This window comes from Chenopodium album, chromosome 10 (assembly GCF_948465745.1).
Source record: "Chenopodium album chromosome 10, dcCheAlbu1.1, whole genome shotgun sequence".
Lineage (NCBI taxonomy): Eukaryota > Viridiplantae > Streptophyta > Magnoliopsida > Caryophyllales > Amaranthaceae > Chenopodium > Chenopodium album.
In genome coordinates this window covers 41526-61985 of record NC_137843.1, presented here as the reverse complement: position 1 = coordinate 61985, position 20460 = coordinate 41526, and the positions used below count along the sequence as shown (strand labels likewise).

At 35.7% G+C, this 20460-nt stretch overlaps 2 protein-coding genes across 2 annotated transcripts; both read right to left on the bottom strand.

Moving 5' to 3' along the window:
- Nucleotides 1-1007: 1007 nt before the first annotated feature.
- LOC145561778 (uncharacterized) lies at nt 1008-8657 on the bottom strand. The gene is made up of 11 exons (XM_081621877.1): nt 8342-8657; nt 6942-7897; nt 6749-6838; nt 6188-6652; nt 5296-5389; nt 5118-5216; nt 4768-5003; nt 4598-4682; nt 3928-3980; nt 3747-3838; nt 1008-3640 (listed from the first exon to the last, which is right to left on the bottom strand). The coding sequence occupies exons 1-10, from the start codon at nt 8544-8546 to the stop codon at nt 3764-3766; spliced, it is 2358 nt and encodes a 785-aa protein (XP_081478003.1). The 5' UTR covers nt 8547-8657; the 3' UTR covers nt 1008-3640; nt 3747-3763.
- Nucleotides 8658-10828: 2171 nt separating this feature from the next.
- On the bottom strand, nt 10829-18320 carry LOC145561777 (RNA demethylase ALKBH9B-like). The gene is made up of 6 exons (XM_081621876.1): nt 18048-18320; nt 17185-17763; nt 12045-12130; nt 11644-11954; nt 11458-11529; nt 10829-11334 (listed from the first exon to the last, which is right to left on the bottom strand). Exons 1-6 carry the CDS (start codon nt 18211-18213, stop codon nt 11073-11075), a joined length of 1476 nt encoding a protein of 491 aa, XP_081478002.1. The 5' UTR covers nt 18214-18320; the 3' UTR covers nt 10829-11072.
- Nucleotides 18321-20460: the final 2140 nt, after the last annotated feature.

The following is a 20460-nucleotide window of genomic DNA, read 5'->3' as shown; positions in this document are numbered from 1 at the left end:
ATTTCAACCACTATATTTAATTACCAATAAATAAACAAAGAATAATAATTTAATATGAAAGTATACAATCAACAAATTCAGCAATACACGCCGATCATTTTACACCTCTCAAGGTATTATCATTCAGATCTTTAATTACGAATAGATAAACAAACAAACAAACATATAAAGCACAAAATTTCAATGATAAAAGTTGTAAGCAAATTTGACAATATTTCACATAATTCAGTCTTACGATACGAACAACAACCATTTTTATTTTATAAAGCTACGAAATACTCCCTCTGTCTCATAATAATCATAACACTATAACCAACATAAATGCTAATGCACAACTTTGATCATTAACATTTATAATTATATTATATACTTCCTTCGTTTCTTTTTAATTGACACGTTTCTTTAGTCACGTTTGCCAACACACAACTTCAACCTTATATTTCTTCAATTACCAATAAGCAAAAATTATGAAAATTTGATATTTTGAAAATATATATCATGACGAATCTAACAAGATCCTACATGACTATATTTTTCATTATGTATAAACCACAAAACACGATCAAAGGAGAGTGTGTGAATAGTGCTAAAATCAAAACGTATCAACTAAAAAAAACGAAGGTAGTATTACTAAGAGGTATAAAAGCTTGATTATATGAAAGTATATATAAAGACTAATCCAAAAATATATTACATGACAGAATATAATTTTTTATAAATTGATTAAAAAAAAAAATCAAAGTAAACATGTGAATAGTAAAAAAGTCAAAGTGATTTGACTATTACAAAATGAAAGAATTATAATTACTGGGATACCCCCGTTTTTTAATAATCAAAACACTAGACCTTGCACAATGTTAGAAAAATTCTATAGAAGAGAATTGTTTCTTTTAATTACACCACTTTCCTTCAAAATAATATGACCCAAAAAATACACATTGATACCAAAGATAAATACTACGTCTAAGCAAAAACAAAGCATCCAATGGTCAAGTAAAGTAGGAAACTGAATAAAGTTATGGTTTCTATTATTTTTGTCACAGTTAAACTGAAGGCAGCAAATACAGATTGAAAATTGTTGGAACAACTATCGTCAACTTGACCAGTAACCAGAATTGAAAATTGATAAATAATACTGTATTTTATTCCTATATCAGGAAACACAATCCTTATACTCTCTGTATTGCTATTTGTATAGCTTTTTGAATGAAACCTTAAAAACCAAAACATGAACCCACATCACTAGCCTTTTAAAATTAATCTTTCTAAAATACTCTGTATTGCTACTCTATCTTACCTCTCCAAGAACACAGAACAATTAATGTCTAAGAACAAGGTAAAGACGACACCATTAATTGCTAAAGGCTATTTACCACATCTCATCAGTGGCACTCAAAGACCCAAACAAAGTATACAAAACAGGCTACAAAAGGTGTGGATCCACAATCCAAAATTTCCTTTCAAGGTCAACGTCTCCAAATTTACATTTTTGTAATGCCCAATAACAGGAAAAATACCAAGAATGATGATATGGAAGAAAAAATATGTTACAGGAAATAGACATGAAAACACATGTTCAGCACTTATAAGGACTACCAACTTCCAAGATACACAGCATGTGACACCATTTCAGAGCACAATTAGGAGTGTGTGAAGAACAAGAGGTGTTTTAAACATATGAACAAGAGCAGCCAAAGATGAGCAGGCAAAACCTCACAAGACAAAGTCCTTCAACATAAAAAAGATGCAACTCATCTAAGACCTGCCACTTCCATGATTGACAATGCAAGAAATGGAACTGATTGCCTGTTACCTCACCAGTATACATAAATAATTACTAGTCAAACTTAACATGTTTAATTTATTTTAACTGTTGCACTAGATAGAAGCTAATCACTTCCAAATAAAAAACAACAGCTGACTTTGGTGTTATTGTATCTCTTCATCAGAACTACGGCCAACTACAGTAACTATATTTTTAGACACTGCTTGATACCAGGAAAGCAGGCCAATGAAATGCAGTCATCAATAAAGGATACCAAAAGCTGAACTACCAAATCCTAGCTCCAAAAATGAAGAACAGCTTATCAAGTCAAAACCTCAAGAACATAAATCCATGGCTTAAAAAACATAACCTACCTTAATAGCTATGAAAACTTCTCAGTTCTCACAGATATTAGAAATTCCGATATTACTGAACTCCTTAACTGCCAAAAATAAAGCAGCAATCACATAGAGCTTGCACTGCCAAAAGATGAACTCTAGAATCCAAGAAAATTGGTAAACTACATCTTTGCAAATCTACACTATCAAACAAGATGAAACCTTAAAAGAGCGATTCCTTCACTAACAAAACACTACATTTTTTCTCTGTATGCCATTCTGTAGATCTCTGTTAACATTTTGATAAAATAGAGCAACCCAATTCGTGTTACCAGCAATAAATGTTCTCTTCATAACATCCCAAACTCAGAAAGCTTCAGGCAAAGATGTCAAACAAATAGGGGAAAAAAATGCATATAATAAACACAGCAAATATAAACATGAGAAGAACTGACCAATAACGCCCAAGAAAGCACCTAAATGATAAAACTGCTTTTAAGAAAACATCGCCTCCCTATAATAACCAAGTTATAGCAAATCCAAAAAAAAAAAATTGGTTTTTCCTAGGTACAAAACATAATTAGCAAACTGTCCATAACCCTCAACACCTCACAAAGGTATAATAACCCACCAAAGATAGAACACTACCCACCTCAGCTAGAAACTAATCAACTCCATCCAAGCATCTTCACAAACTGTCAACAACTCAGCATGCATAATCCCATCTCCTTAGAAAAACCCTCATTATATAAGATCAAAGGCTGGCAGACCCAAATGGTCATCAATTCTCTTGAAAAAATAAACTCTTGAAAGGAAGGCAACCCATATTCAATTCCATACATAACAGCCAACAACCAAAAAAAAAGGAAAGGGTAACAGCTGCATGACCAAAAGGTCAGATAGCAAAATAAATCCGAATTTGAGATTGATACATTCAAAAGTTATAAGACTAGGATCCACAAAGCATTACTTTAGCACTGGCACAAGTTTTGCACCCACTCTTTCCAGCCAAAACATTCGTCAGATTTATTCCACAGAAATCCCAAATGCATGAGAAGCTGAGCTTCTAACATTTCTTTCAAATAAGTATGATAACATCATTAACTAGAAACCTTTTCCACAATTCACTCTTCAATATACTCCAAGTTGCGATAGCAGATCCAGAAAGTCAATAAATGATAATTTCAGTTACCACGTATGTAAACCACAAGGCAACATTATTATCCTCAAACTGCAAACTGCCACTCAAGGCCATTATCTATCAGCTCCTCCTTCATGCTATTTGGTAACGAATCTAGTCCAGAGCCTTCAAAGGAACAAATACACCTAACCTAGATCAGATAAACCCAGCTTATGATACAGAAGTGATGTCACAAACAAACAACTACACCAAGAAGCGGGTGATGGAGAAAATGTATGGATTGAAAGGGAACAGATGGAGTAATTAGTTAAAGGGGTGGAGTAGGGTAGAAGGAATTAAGAAACAACAGGTCCCCAACAGCAAGCCTCTTATCCATCAATCAGCCATAGCCAACACCTAAAAATAAGGAACAATAATTTGAAGCCACTAGTGGTTAAAAAGAAAAAAAGCATCACCATTATAAAGGATCCACAATATAGAGGTTTAAGTTTACACTAATTACCTTGCTGCTAACTTCAACTAATAGTAATAGCCATGACCTCTTCCATAAGGACGATCCCGACTATTGAAAGAAGAGTGGGGTCGTGCACCATACTGTAAAAAAAATTGATATAAAGTCATGTACTGCTTGCTATTGAAATCATGTACCAAGCAACAAGTTTAGATAATAGATGCCAACTTACATCAGGACCATAATAGCCACTTGAATAGAAACTACTGCCAGCTCCATAAGTATCTGGAGAAAAGAAATGAATGCTCAAGTCAAAAAGTAATCTACAACTTTAAACTATTATGGGAGAAACTTGAAGGGGGAAAAGGAGGATTATCCAACAACAACAACAACAACAACAACAACAACAACAACAACAACAACAACAACAACAAAGCCTTAGTCCCAAAATGATTTGGGTCGGCTAACATGAATCGTTATAAGGAACCTTACCATATAAAAAGGGACAACACAAGGAATTTAGTTAAAAGAGTTCGAAAAAAGGTGAGTAGAGTGAGAAAAAAGAGCATCCAAAGAAAAAATAGAAAAGGTAGTTCTTAAAAGAGAACAAAAATAAAATTCAAGAAAGTTTTAAAGTGATGGCTAAAACATTTAGAGTAAAAAACATAAAGGTTTGAGAAAACTTTAGCAAAGGAAATCAAATGGGATAAAATAATACAAGTAAAAAAAATAGTAAGATAAATTTTTAAAAGTACTTATATAATCATAACACGTCGTTGACATGAATATTCTCCTCCCACACCGCCCTATCCAACACCATATTTTCCTCAATCCCCAAAGCACTTGAAGGGGGAAAAGATGGATTATCCATGACGGAAAAAAAAAATCTAAAAGATATGTACCTCTGAAGTGAGTACCACGACCTGAACCAGAATAGTCAAATCGAGGACGAATTCGACTAGGCTCCATATATGCAGGATCTTGGTCCTACATATAATTAAATCTGTAAATTGACTGGGCTGACAACATGTATGAAACAAGATTTTACATCATCAAATAGATCGCTACTTACAGTCATATAAAATGGGCGCTTTAAACCATGGTTGCCATCATAAACATATGGATCGTCATATTGCCTACCCATATAAGGTCTTGAATAGCCACCATCGTCAAGTTGGAAAGGCTCTCTCCGTGAAGGAACAGGTCTTGCAAGTCCACGACCAATGTCCCTAGGTCCCCCAAAATTAGGTCTTCCAGCAGGGCCAACTCCAGGTGCCATATGCCCAGCTCTGTAAGGAACTCTTCGCCCTATTGGAAAAAAAGAAGCATATCAAGTGCGCAAAGACAACAAAAAAGTCTAGGAAGATGTACTCAGAGAGGAGCTGATTGTTGGCTAGTGGCTACAAAAGATAAATTAATTACCATAAGGTCCAACAGGCTCATTGAACTGACCACGAGAGGGTCTGCCATACTGAAAACTAGGCCGATTTAATGCAGGTGCTGCACGCCCAAAGCTCCTTCCTACCAACAAGTGCATTTAATGTAAGATAACATACAAAGGGAAAAGAATCAGACGACACTGAAAGCTTAGCCTGCATACCACTAGGTCGGCCAATTCGAAAACCACCGCACATTCCTCCCTTAACAGCTTGAGTTTTAGGCAATGGATTGGAAAGCCTTGCTCTTACTTTCGTCTAAACAATGAGATAGATAAATCAGAACAAAACAGCAGATACTTAAGCTCCATGAAAAGTCAGGCAACAACAAATAAGTTATAGTATTAGTTATTTCACATACTCTTTTGACAATTAAACATGGTTACTACAGGATAGGAGGAATAGAATATCTTGCTGAAGTACAACAACACCCTGTACAGGAGCATAAAGAAACTAGAGGGGCAACAAACTCAATGTATTGCTATATCTGTCAAAGCATAACACCAACACCCTGCACAATATAATAAAGGGACACTACAGGGAATCTGGGATAACAAAATCGCGCATCACGAAACACAAGACAGGCAAGAACAAACACTCTAGCACCAAAAAACTAAATAAAATCAGATAGAGCCAACTATAAAATCCAGATAATAATTATGGCTGCTCTCTTTAACAGTTTTTTTTAACCTGGAACTGTTATTTAAGGATTAAATTGAGTTTAACTGGGTTTATAAAAAAACAGAAGGGTGGGATGTGCATCAAAAAACACCCAAAGGGAGGAACAAATTTATCATGAGACAGGAGTAAATGCATCAGTTAAGTGTTGTGTAGAGTTGAGTGGGTAGATTGATTTTTCTTAGTAAGTGGGGGACCAAAAAAAAGTAAAAGATAATTCCAATTCGGGGATTGGTATTCCTTTGCCCACCCTTTGTCCCTATGAACAAACACCCAGTAGGAAGTAGAAAACAAAGAAACATCCTCACCTTAAGGCGATTCCACAAAATATATAAACATAGGTGAAAAGAAAAACCAGAAACAAAGTTGGAACCAAACCTTTGAGTTTCCATCAACTAACTCCTTACTATTCACATCCTCTATGCAAGCAATGGCAGACTCATGAACAGTGAAATCAACAAAACCGAAATCTTTACGCTTAGCAGATGACATATTGCGAGCCAGCGTAATACATTCAATCTCACCATAAACTTTGAAATGCTTCCTAACACGGTCCTCATCCCAGTGAGGAGGAAGCCCATCTACAAAAACTGATTTAACCTTAGCCATTACCTCAGGATCGGGCTCTTGAAGCGGCTCAGCAAAAGCAACCTTAGCAGTCCTCTCAGTGTGGCCAAATATAGCATCTGGCTTCTGAAGCCTCTTATAAGCAAACATTGCATCAGCATGGCAAGCAAACTGAATAAAACAGAATCCACGGCTTAAACCCTCATGGCGAGGGTCTTGGACAAGGGTAATGTTCTCAACACCTTCAACACTATAATCTTTCAGCTTCTGTTTAATCTGCAGAAAGAGATGATAAAAATCATTTAAAAAAAAAAAAACAAAAACAAAAAACATCTCAACAAAAATCACTATTCAAAACAAATTCTGTCTTACCGCTTCCTTGGTCCACGTATTGCAGACATTACCAAGGAATAAGGTGTCATTGTCCTCATTAGGTGCAGTCCCACATCGCTTACCACGTATCTGTTTTACACAATTTATAAAAAGAGAGGCTTAAGAAAGAATAAAGATAGTAAATACAAGTGCTACATAAAAGACACTCTTTGATATGACAAAGAAAACATACAACAGGATTTTTCATTTCTGATAACGCCCGCTTAGCTTGGTCTTTAGTCGCAAACCTCACAAATGCAAAGCCCCTGTTCTTGTTTGTCAAAGTATCCTTCAACAGTCTAACTTCAACCACCTCTCCAACTTTCTCGAAAGTCTTCTTCACATCATCTTCAATAACTTCGCGATCCAGCCCACCAACAAAAATCTCAAGTTCTTTCTTGACCTTGCGCTCCTTGGCTGCGGCTGCCAATTCCTTGTGCTCCACTTCCAGCGCCTTCATTTCATCCCCAGTCTCAGGCTCGTCATCCTCTTGAAGGTCCTCATCCCCAGGCTCCACAAAACCCTCCTCATCACCATACTCCTCGATTCCCCCAGTAGCACAAGCCTCGTCTTGTTTTGATTCAGCAGCCTGTTCATCTGTCTTATCCATTTTGTCACTGTCCCTATTCTTTAGCATATCGTGAACATTTACATTCTCTTTCTCTTGATCATCATCCATATTATCTGACTTATCACGTAGCCTGTTTACAGACTCTAGTTTTTCTAGATTGTCTTTTGCTTCTTTGTCGGGATCTTCATCCTTATCCTCTTTGGGCTCACTTGTATCCTCATTTCCAGCAGAAGATACACCCTCAATAGCCACAACAGGTGACTCTATACCATCCATTTTTTCTTTGCCCTTATCTTGGGGTTCTCCACCATCTGCAACCTTATCAGTAACTAGCTCCTCTAATTTTAAATCCTTCATAACAACTTCTTCAGATTTTGAAAGATTTACAGCCTTTGCATCTGTGGTATCCTTGACATCAACCTTGCTATCGCCAGCCTCACCTGTCTTCACGGACGCTGATGTGCCATCTTTAGCTGAAGCAGGAGTCTTGGGTCTGATCACCCTCTTCTTCACTATTCTCTTTGTCACCTTCTTAGTTGTAGTACCTTTGTTAGTTGGTGATACAACAGCATTTTCAGCTGCATTTGGGAGGGGGGAAGGGGGTTAATGAGGAATAAGTACATAAAATAACTAATATATCATGAACTATTCTGAATACAATGAAATAAAGTCCCAGAGTTGTTTGAATGTCGAGCTTTGATAATGGCCTTGGAGACGATACCCAGGACCTAAGATCGAATCCCTTCTAATGACTAGAAATCTTAATTCACAGCCACACTCAATCTATCATGCATGCATCATCCAGATGCTTATAAATATCTCCTCTATATAAACAGAAAATCAGCATAACGTCGGAAAATTCAATACTTTAATCTCCCCTCACAAAAATTTTAAAAAAAAAAAAAAAAAATCAAAAAATTAATCTTTGACATCCAAATCCGATCATAAAATAAACTAAGAGACGAACATCCGCCTATTCCATCACATGCAAAATTTTAAAAAAAAAAATAGATTGAATATACCTGCAGATTCGGGGTTGAGGTCGGTGGTAGAAGGGGTAGTCTGGGGTTCGGGGTTTAGAGAAGCCGTAGATTTTGGTGTCGACGTCTCCGGCGTGGAATCCACCGGTAGAGAAGGAGTAGGCGTTTTGACAGCGGACTTCTTCGCCGGCGGTGTCTTCTTTTGTGATGCCGGCGTTTTTGGGGTATTTGCGTTTCGAGTCCTCATAATTCCGAGGGTTTATCGGATTGATTGTCGAAAAAACAGACCGACAATTTTTGGTTATTAATTAAAGTTGAAACCCTAGAAAGGTCGGGTTTTCTGGACTTTGGAAGGAAGGGTAATTCTTAGGCAATGCTTTATACTGTAGTTTATATACACGTCCCGAAACCTCTATTCTCCGCTTCGATTTTGAATTTTTTTTTTCTTTCTTTTAAATACTGTAATGTTATATGGGTTATTCCCATTCCTTCCGCCTTTGCTTGTACATACCAATATAAAATATAAATACTCGTACCAATAAATGAGTGAGTTCATGAACATAAATGAACGAGTTGTTCATGAACTTATTTGAATAAGTATATATGTGTCGTGTTCAACCACATTTATTTAACGAGATTTAAAATTTGTTCAAGTTCAAATCATTTATTAAATAATACAAACGTGAATGAGTTTCAACCGAGCTTGAACTCGAGTAATTCATTGATCGGCTCGATTCATATACACCTCTGCCTATGAGTAATCAGCTATGGTACAGTTTGATCTAACCCGAAAAAAAAGGTGAGTTTGGGCAAGTAAGAAACTTTTTTAGTTAAAAAACTAAATTCAATTCGACAAGCCTGCCGCTTTTTACGAGTTTCGCCATGAGATTTGATGTTAAGGTCCAACCCAACCCAACCCAAATTTTTTTCACCTCTAATCCATATTATGCAATTCTCTACTTAATTATAAAACATATACTATTGTATATCTCTTTCCATCTGATATTTCATTTCTACTTGTTTATTTTATTATTTAAACTTAAGATAATGTTTTCAAGATATTGTTAAAACTTAAGGTAATTTTTTTAATTTAGTTAAACAAAACCGAGGGCATTGCCTAGGCCTTAATCTAGTTGATCAAATCAAAAGAGTTGGGTTATATAGCCAGAAATGTCTGGGCTTCTATTATGAAGAGCACATGGTTATCATGTGTCAAAATAAGGGTTATCTATATATCTATGTATGACTGTATTGTATATGTGGAAATAAGGTTTCACCTGTTCGACTTCCTCTTTTGCTCCCTGGACAATGACATTTAGGAAGTAATGTTGTCGTTGATCGTTATTTGGTAGAATTGTAACATACCTGTCCTAGAATTTAGAAATGCATCATGAGTTACATACCTCAGACAATATTGAATGTTGATCTTTTGCTGCTTGCAATTCTAGTCATCCTACACCGAAGTTGTGAAGAATGTGTTTGAGTCTCAATATCATTGTCCAAGTCTTTGATACAACATCAGTTGTCTTGTGGTAGGCCGTAGCCCACAACTCAACCTTTAATATGTCAAACTTGATTTTCTTCTGGAAGCCAAATCTTCATTTTGTGTGGTAGTCTTTGAACGAGCTATATGTATGTTATATGATACTTTTATTCATGTTGGTTTATGAGGATTCCATTTAAGATACCTACAGTAGTGGTGGAACCATTGTGTTCCTGGTGTTCACGAACTCACTACTTTACTAGAGGAATTGTAACTGTATACTGGGAAACGTTAAGACTTTGCTTCGGCTTGCTTGCTATCCTAGCTTAATCTTGCCCTTAGTGTTCCTACACAATGCATCTGTCATTTAAATTGATTAAGTTCATACACTTAATCAATTTGCCTGTCATTTATCTTTAGTTTGGTATTTAGCTTCACAGATTCCTTGGATTGTCACTTTGTCCAATAGAGTTATAGAGTCATAAGTGGTGTTTCAGGGTTTATCATTTTAAGAATTTAGGTTTAAAACTTTGTTAAGAATGAAGTAAAATCATGATATCAACTTGATACTTGTTTTTAGGCTCAGTCTACAGTCTTTCCCCTGCTCTTCATCAAAAAACTACTTTTTGCAGGATGAAATTGAAAACAAGATAGAAGTTGTAGATGCACTGGTATTTAAACTTCTGCAATAATTTTATGACTCCGTGTCAACCATGAAGATTGCATCACAAAATTTATCAGTTTTAGTTTTAATTTTTTTTTACTGATCACTTTGTAGTATTATCTTGTTCTTTAGCAGCACTGACGTTTTTGGGCTAAAGATATACTCCCTCAGTTCAAAAGTAGTTGTCTCACTGTCCCTAACCCCATTTAGGATATAGCTCGTACAAAGCGGGAGAATATTAATTTTGCAGTTTAAGTTATCCAATCTATGTTTGCTTTGTAGCCCAAAGGTGATAATTATGTGATGTGATTGTGGCTGGATTCTTTGAACAATTCATGTTACCCCTTGTACAATCAGTCTATCTATATGCAATTTCACGCAGTAGCAAAAATTTAAGATCTACCATAAATCTCTCTATAAAAAATTTAAAACAAAACAAATATTTTGACACTACATTTTCCACAATTCACAATAGACAGATTTGAAGAAATGCCTTCAAAACTCTTTGATTCATAAACAAAAATGGCAATAAAATAATAGCCAACTTTAAGTACATATATATACACAGAGAATTCAACAGGAATTGATAAAATATGGGATGAGAAACCACGAGACGTTTCTGCATATCAGCTACCTCCCAAATTTACCCTACTTCTAGGACCTCTCATGGCAACCCGAAACCTGGCTGAATATCGAGGCTCTTCATCTCTCTTCCTCTCTGACCTGAACTCATCTCTTGTTCCTTGCCTGCTTACGTGATGTGGAGGGGGTGATTTCTTTGCTCCATCATCATCATAATATAATGGTTCAAGTCCTTGCAAGTCTGGTACGGGAGCATAATCCACAGGCCGCTTTGATTCATCCATTCTCCTGAAAGTAATAGAAATCCTAGAAAGAGCAAAAGGAGAGGAAAAGGGCACTTAAAAGTCATCACTTAACCAAAAACAAGCTGAAAATAACCATCATACAACACAAATTGAAAGATGAGACGAACAAAACATAGATGGATACCTCTTAGATGGTACTGCAGGAACACAATGCTTGGCAACATCAGCACCATTTCCATTTAATACCATAACCGATCTAAAGGAAGCAACATCAAATATTACCATTTGTACCCATTAAACCATAATAGGTATAACAACACAGGAGACACATCGGAATTAGGAAACTTAATAGTGAATGGACTGCACTTACCCAACGGGCAAGGGTATTGCTATGGCGCCACTAAATTCTCCAGGGGCCTCAATCTTCAAGTCTGTTCCAAATACTATATTGCATTCACTGAGAAAAGAAATAGTACAAAATGGCCGAACAAAATCATGATTATCAATATGTGGAGGTATGCAGTCTCCTTCTTCATAAATGTTGACAATACAGCTGTCAGGAACGCAGGACGGGGGAAGAACATGCCATCTGATCAACCTCTTGATTATCACTTTAAAAAGAGAAGGTAAAGGATCAACTTCTCCGCGTTTCAGAATACCTGGTGGGTTACGATTTTTATCCTGCAATTATCAGTATAGCATTCAATATTTGTGCAAATTTAACACCATATATGCAGGATATATAAGGGCAGTCAAATAGACAGAGCTTACAGTAGCATAATTATAACAGCAACCAAATTGAATAGTCACACGCCCTTTACCCTTCATCCACTTTCTAGGTGCTGTGTAAGTGTGTTCTGAAGCAACAGCAAACAAAAAAAATTAGGAGATTCTACAGAGCAAAGTAGAGATTGTGATCTTTAAAGAGGGAATGAAATTTTATCCCATCAATCTATCATAACCTAATTTTATACTAAATGACTAAGCAAAAGAAGACGATCACAGAACAAAGCCAAATATCACATCTAGAAACGAACTCTTCAATCCTGCAAAGTAGTTTGGCTACATCAGTCAGCTTAGAATTAATCTTCTTAGCTATCATGCACTACACGACCACACATCACAAAAACAAGTATATATTCACATAGTAAGCAACAAGTAAACAAGCATCATGTTCAAATACATGAAAAGAGAATATTGATACAATCTGGTGTTATGTTCTTCATTAAGACAACATCTAGTCAAACAAACATCCCATTATTTTTATCATGATTCAAATCAAGTAAATCTCTATTTTCGATTTTTTTTTTTTTTTACTCCATTTCCCGGTTCCCCATCCTCAGATTCAGAAAGGGAACAAAAAAAAGAACTCATTTGACTTTTGCTATCAGATTTTGCTACTTAACATATACAATAATATTCAAAGCTAGATTATCTTTTTAAAAAAATTCAAGCAGCCAATGGGGAAAGTATACTTTGATCTGAATCTTAATTTCTAGAGGAAGGCGGGTGGGAATTTTAAAGTTTAATCTCTCAACTCACAAGAATCCACCATCCCTTAAAATAGCTAAAAGAAGGTAAAGAGCTGAATTTCTAGCTCGATATCTCACTTAAGTCTAAAAAGCGACAAACTTATAAAGGCTTTACTCAGTAATTCTGTGATTATAATCCTTTTCTAATCCTTTCCTGATAGTGCTATGATTAAAGCATAAAAAATCGGAAACGAGTACATTTTTAAATCATATTTTCAATGCACTAAAAGTGTTTCCTCTTGGATTGAAGTGTCTACAAACATATATATTTGGTAAAGATTAACCACACTAGTTGATATTTTGGTAGCCCTATTGTAGAGTGTCAAAAGCTATTTTTCTCAAGTTTAGTAACAAAAACTATCAAACACCTCTTGAAATAGAATGCTAGCCCTCTACTAATTCTAATTAAAAGAAACTATTGAACTGCAGATGAAAATATGTTACAGGATGTTGGTAAAGATCTTGGCTTTAAGAAAGCAGAGATTAACAACAAGGCATTGCAAATGGTTCATATAAAAAAAAAAAACATCCTCTGTTTTTATTCACAAACTATACTTTGACTAATTTTAGTGATTTATAGTTAATGATAAAACATAGGGTGTGTTCCGATTTACTGAAAACAACTTACTGAAATGAATAGAGCTGAAATGAATTGTTTATAAGAGAAGGAAATTAGGAACTGAACTCGACTGATTGGAGCTGAGCTAAGCTGAAATAATGAAATTCAGCTGAACAAAACAGGCCCATAGTTATGTGGGATTTTTTCAAATCATCTCAATATAAAATTTATTAGGCTAATGCTATATGTAGCCCTTAGGCCTACAAATAAGCATTTAATATCTTTCCTAATTTAGTATTAATTTAGAATGCATAACAAAATCACGCGCAAATCAATGTAATTCATGTTTTATTTTCATTTTTTTTCCATTTTTAGGTTCTTATATGTAGCCCTAAGGCCAATGTATAGCATAATTTATTTTATTAATATTCACTTTTTATAATTTTGCAATGATGATAATTAGATATATTAACCGATAAAAGTGTGCATTGGCAAACGTTATAATAGAATCGTGTCACCAAAAAAAACAGAGAAAGTAATAGATAATCTCTAACCTTACCAATCAATGGGTCCAATAAGTGTCAGTATGTTGATGTCTTACAACTCTTGTTTAAAAAATGAAGCAAGAGCGAAGGGTTTACTAAAAATTAAGTATAATGCCCAAAGGATATGGAGCAACTAGGAATGGAAATGGATCAAATTAGGGTTAGGCTCTATAGGATTCCAATCCAACCGAATTCATAATCAAACCCTATAATCAATTCTAACTCTGGATCCATATCTAACAAGTCCCAATCCGATCCAAGTCGGAGTTTAACTCACTTCCCCACATTTTTATCTTTCTCGATACATTCAATTACTAGCTTTTAATTTTGTCATTAAAAATGCAAAATAAACAAATACAACTCTTTGCCATTGGCTCAAAGGATACTCTTTTGAAAGTATCAAATTAAGGTAAGAAAACCCTATATTTGAATAACCTAATCGAGGATTGCAATTTACAAGAGCACCATATGAAAGTATATAAACCAATAACCAACAATATAAAGATACTTTTTAAAAAAAAGTTAAATTCCAAAAACTAAACATAAAAAATTTGCTTAAAAGTTAAATTTTGGACATTTGAGATTTTGCAGAGGGAGTGAAGCTAAGATTGGAAGGAGATAAAAAAAGTAAGAAATAATGAAACGAGAATTCAACTCTTCCGTATTCAAATACATTATGCATGTATGTAACCTTTAATGCTTTTTGCCATGTGACAACTTAAGAGGCAAAAGACGAGGGAAGGAGGGACAAACAAAGGAACAAAGCCACCATGCAGGTGAAAAGAGAGAAAAAATGCATGTGACAACTATAAAGGCAAAGGGTGAGGGAAGAAAGGATGAAGGTGAATAGAGAGAGGGAGAAAAAAAAAATGGTGTTTTGGAGGCTTAGGATGCAAGTGAGAGAGAGTGAATGGTTTGCAATAGAATAAAAAGAAGAAGGCAAAAATGCATAACCCATACATTATCAGATTCAGTTCCAAAATACTTCGAACACTCATATGAGTAATTCGGACTGAAGTTTGCACATCCTCCAAATTCAACCCGAATATGAATCTAAGTCAAACTATATATTTCAAATTCATATCCAGACTCATTGATTACAAAAGTAGATTAGAATTCTGCTTTGAATGGGCTCGAACTAAATCGCACGTCTTGCAAGGCTACAGTTACTTTTGGTTTGATTATTAGGTTTTACAATCTCCTTTCAAAATCTCTTTCCAAACCTTAATGTTTCTTTTTTTTTTTCTTACCTTATAAAAAGTACAATAAAACTCTTATAAATAGTGTGTTACCAATTATACCCTTTAAAAATGTGAATTTACATAAATACCCTCATTAATGTGTATAAAATTTTTAAATAAATGTGTGGACAATTATACCCTCTAAAATGTTTATTTATTTATGGATCTTGCTAACGAACGCCCCGAGGGCGTCAGATAAGCATTTAAATTATTTTCTAAACTGGTATTAATTTGAGAATGCATGACAAAATCACGCGTCGATCGGCGTAATTAATGTTCATTTTAATTTGATATTTCTACTTTTAATTGTCTTATTTCAGGACGTTTATTAGCTTTTGCCTTTATTTATTTACCCTCATTGATGATATTTAACTTTTTTCCTTAAAAAAAAATGATAATTACCTTTTTTTTTTTTAATTCTTAAGAATAGTGTGTGGAAATTTATACCCCTAAACATATGACTAGCTTCGGATATGACTAGTTATGGCGCGCGTTAGCTGTCTTAGTGACATGAAAAGTTTAAGATAATTCTACCAAAAAAACAATGGAACCCAACTTAAAATTATCACATTAATATTCTGGAACACAACTTAAAATTAATAAAAATGTGTCTTTCTATGTATGGATCTTCTTCTACACTATCTAGCGCTTTTCTACCCGAAGAAACTCTAAAGATTGAAAAATGTCACCAAAATTAAGATCTTGTGGTGGAAATATTGCAATAATGGTTTGCCTTCCAACAAATGATTAGTTGGGCGGTTTGGAGCAAAGTTTTCTTTCCTTGGATCTTTAATGACTAAGATATATTGTATGTTATGAATTTTTTTAGCAGAAAAACAGTTATTATTCCTTCTCCATTTCTGAAAGATATATTGAGGTCCCACTCTTATAGGAGACATAGGACGCACCTCTATCTTTATAGCATACTATTATGGAAAACATTGCCGTTGTTACATCAATCATAGTATTCATTTTTCATCACCAAAATAATCGACAAAGCTTCGGCCATAGTTCTTCCACTAGCTCCTGTCCATAACAACCCCCCTCCCCCCTTCTTCTCCTTTTATCCATTTCAACTTTAGATAATGGAAATTCAGCTTCTGAATTTTGTAATCCATGATCACAACACAAGCCCCTACTTAGCCATTCCAAATCTCTTCATCCAAAAATCAGCATCCTTCCCTTCAAGCTTAAGCTCCTAGCCTTAAAAAGAAGGGCTGAAAGGGGCTTTATTTCTCAGGGACAATAACCTCGTTTGCAGTGATAAAAAATCCATGGGTGTTATAGGCGTTGGAAGCTCGTGTGGAAGGTTCCTTAAATGAGTTCTTCTTTCCTTCTCCAACAATGGCTATAGAGAGGCATACCAACCGGCAAATTTCATAATTGTATAAGGGTACTATACAATCCACTCTTTCTTACTAACTCTTGAATGATGTAATCCCTTATCATCCCACCAAAAAAGTAAGATTCGTCTTTTCCAAGATGGTAGCCTAGTTTTCTTTACTTCTAAGAAAATGCTAGAGGATTAGAGGTGGGCAAGAGAAAAGGAGGACGAGAAGCCACACAGTAATAACCATCTCAATCCTTTCTCAGACAAAACAAACTTATTATACTCTTTGGAAAACCATTTCAACTAAAATAATATACTCTCCATTCCAAGCCAAACAGAGCAAAATCTGAAAACATCGATTCTTATACCAAACCAAGCTCACATCAACGTAACAAATCAACCATTTATCACATACTCCTAATAAAGCTGCATGGCGATTATAGGAAAGATGTTAACAAAGGGTCCACATATTTAAACAAACAAATAAGACAGCAATAGTTTTGGCATCAAGACAAAACAAGCACTACTGCATTAAAAATAAAAATAAAAATAAAAATAAAATAAAAAAAAAAACATTTCTGATTAAACCCTGCATATGATAAAATAAATAAATAAATAAACTGAAATCCACCTGGAAAAGCATCAATCATATGCATATACTAATAGCTCAAAGAGAACGAAGTTGAGAAGCAAGCACCACTTACCTTTAAGTTCTCCTTTCTTTCCCTTTTCCATCAGATCATAGACACAATCAACTATCCTTTTCTGTTCCACAGCACTAAAAACACCTGTGTGGAGCTCAAGCCCTTGAATAATATTCATGACCTTTCCATTAACCCTCTCAAGGCATATAAAATCTTTCTTTCTTTTGACATTAGTAAATCTTAAATACTCTCTCTGATCCCTCGACAGCTCCGCCTTCCTTCTCGCCAACCCACCCAATTCTCCATTTCCTTTAGGCTTACCCTCCTCGATCACTCCATCCCCTTCAAGTTCATCCTCTTGTGCCATGTCTGCCCATGACATTCGAACTCTAGGAGTTTTGCTTTCGAAAGGCGCTGAACTGCTATTACTAACTAGTTCCCTTGGAGAGCTATCAGCAAGGGGTGACGACGATTCCGACCACCCATTCGTGTCATGCGGGTTGGATTCTGCCTCATCTTTCCAACTCCCCAATGAATGAGTATCACAAATATCAACATCTTTATCTTCAAAATCTGGCCTCAAAACCGTGGAAATCTCTCCAGAATTGGAAGGTTCGGCACTATTTTTATTCTTGCGTTCTGGAAATAATATCGAGGAAAAATGCAAAAGTGAAAATTTTGAGCAGATTTTAACAAAAATTGTGAAAGAATCACAAAAATCGACCAGCGAAATCATAGATAGTAACTAACCCAAGCCACATTTAACAGGAATATAGAAGCAGTAAAATTGACAACGGAGTAAAAAAAAAAAAAAAAAAAAAAAAAAAAAAAGGAAATAGGAAGAGCCAAATGACTAGAATGATGAAATTCAACAATAAGATTGCAAAATCTACAAAATAATTAAGGAGAAACAATGAACATACGAGGAGGGAGAGAGAGGATGCGGGAGGAGAGGGTGTGGGTGCAGTGATGACAGAGGTCTCTTGAGAGAAAAGGAAGCCAATTCGATAGAAATTCCGAAGCGATTCGAAGCTCCGAGTCGTCGTATCGGATAAGAAACGGATCGCCGGAACGCTGAGGATCCGTCATCTTAGATGCCGAGTCAACTCGCCGATTTTGTTGTATATTGGAGGAGAAGTGCGAATGGACTGAATTAGAGGGAGAGGATTGTGATTTGTGAGTATCAATCAAAGGAGTAATTTGAATCAGACAGATTACAGCTCCCAACTTTACAAGCCTACAGGCGGTGAAGGTCCCCAACAAATATGGATCGACGCTTAACGCATTAGGGTAATAGACTAATAGTCCATTAGTCCGGTCGTTCCATTAAGGTTGGGTTGGTTTGGGTTCCATAGTTTTTTTTTTTTTTTTTTTTTTTTTTTTTTTTTTTTTTTTTGACAAAGGGAACTAAGAAATTAAAAACGTAAACAAATAACATGACGACTACGAGCTAAACCAGCCAGGTGATGAGCTAAAGCTACTTCAGCCCTGGAGACCTTTTGAATGGAAAACCTGCGAAATCCCTCAACAATCTGCCGAATTTCCCGTAATATCCAAATAACCGAAACAACCGCGGAAGAATTGCCTTCAATCGAAGTCTTGGCAGAGCCGCAGTCCGTGCAAAGTCTCACACTCGAGTAGCCTTTATCCCGAACGTGTCGTAAACCAAGCAGGCAGGCCAATAATTCAGAATGAAGGGCCGATGACGCAAAACCTGCTTGGACCCCACCCCCCTCAGCCGGGGAGACTAAAGCAGAGGAGAAAAACCAGCCCATACCAGCACGTTGGTCCTTATCATGCCAAGATGTAACACCCCGACCCCAAACAGATTAGGGAGGGGCCTATTGTCACGAAATGCGCATCGAGGGCCAACAACTGTCCCCACAGACCAACACGAGTCCTTCCGGCGCATTTTGTCCTCACTCATGCGCACCCCGAGAAAACTTCCCAACTATGGAGTATTCTTAGCATATGGGATCCCTAAAAGGAAGATGCATCTTGTTGATATGAGTAGTATATCAAACTCCTTTAAAGCAATCATGAGGGGTATTACACAAGAGCCATCAGAAACTAGACAAATGTCATAGGGAATAGAAGAGTCATCCAAGCAGAGGCCTCGCAAGGGAGGAACCCCGAACCCCGGAGGGCACGAAGGTTGAAGACAATCAGATAACTCTTTGGCCTCCCTGCTCCTAGAAATCCAAGCATCTGCCATAGCAAAAATCCCCGCAGGAGAATACACCTCCGAACGAAATCTAAGATTATTCCTAGCTAACCAAACAGCCCACAAGAAAGCAAGGAACTCATCTAAACCTTCCCAGTTCTTAGCAGTCGCAAAACTGGTGATAGATTCAACCAACCAAGTATCAAAATCCTGATCCACATTCAAAGTCCGAATCACCTCCAACTGGTGAGAAGCCCGGACTAAACAAGTGAACTCGCATTTTTGGAAAATGTGAGGGGCTGTTTATTTGGGTTCCACAGTTGATATCAAGAAATTGTACATTGAGATGATTTTGATAATATTTTATTACACGTTTTTTTTTATACTGTATAATTTAATTAGGGGTCATTTGGTCAGATCATTTGGAATGGAGTTAGACTCCATTCCATTTAACTTTTTGTTTGGTTGAGATTTTTAGTAATGGAATCTCATACCCAAGAAGTTCTAACTCTTATACCCATGGAATCATATAACCCACCCCTCCCCCTAAGATTCACAATGCATTCTATTAATGAAGGATAAAATCCATTACAATAATAAAACCAAACAACTTTGGACTAGTATGAGTTTTAGAATCCATATCTCTCTAATATGACATTCCATACCAATCCATTTCAATTTAAAAAATACAGAGAGAGTAGATTTTATTTATGAACTGATGGGTGTTTGTTATATAGGAGTTTAGGATGGGAGTGAGATTTTTAGTGCTAGTTGGAAGAAAATCCCATGTGTTGTTGGGTTTGAGAATAAAGATGGGAATCTGATTAAAACCCTCTATTCCAACAAAATTACCAATAGGGCAATTATTAGGAATGTGATTTGAAAAAAAGTGAGAAATGACAAAAATGCCATTAATAATTAGGTAAGAAAAGAAATTTAAATTAGGTTATTTTTGTAAATTTATACGTAGTAATACACACATATTACTAATTTAAAAAAAACAATTGGTATTATTTTTATGATTTTATTATTATAATTTTTTAAGAGGCACAATGCAAGTGATGAGAATTGATCCTAGAATCACCTGAAACCGAGAGAGAAATTATAATAACACTAGATTTTGGCCAGGGCAATGCCCCGAGTCATTATATGTATATTATAAACGAGGTTTT

Bases quoted from the DNA above. Each gene is read 5' to 3' on its own strand.
- LOC145561778 (XM_081621877.1), bottom strand. From the start codon at position 8,546: ATGAGGACTCGAAACGCAAATACCCCAAAAACGCCGGCATCACAAAAG. The intron at 6,653-6,748 runs GTAAGACAGAAT...CTCTTTCTGCAG, and splicing joins ATACGTGGACCAAGGAAGCG to ATTAAACAGAAGCTGAAAGA. The intron at 4,683-4,767 runs GTAAGTAGCGAT...AATTATATGTAG, and splicing joins AGCGCCCATTTTATATGACT to GACCAAGATCCTGCATATAT.
- LOC145561777 (XM_081621876.1), bottom strand. From the start codon at position 18,213: ATGACGGATCCTCAGCGTTCCGGCGATCCGTTTCTTATCCGATACGAC. The intron at 11,530-11,643 runs GTAAGTGCAGTC...TGCTTCCTTTAG, and splicing joins GCAATACCCTTGCCCGTTGG to ATCGGTTATGGTATTAAATG. The intron at 11,335-11,457 runs GTATCCATCTAT...TGCTCTTTCTAG, and splicing joins CCTGCAGTACCATCTAAGAG to GATTTCTATTACTTTCAGGA.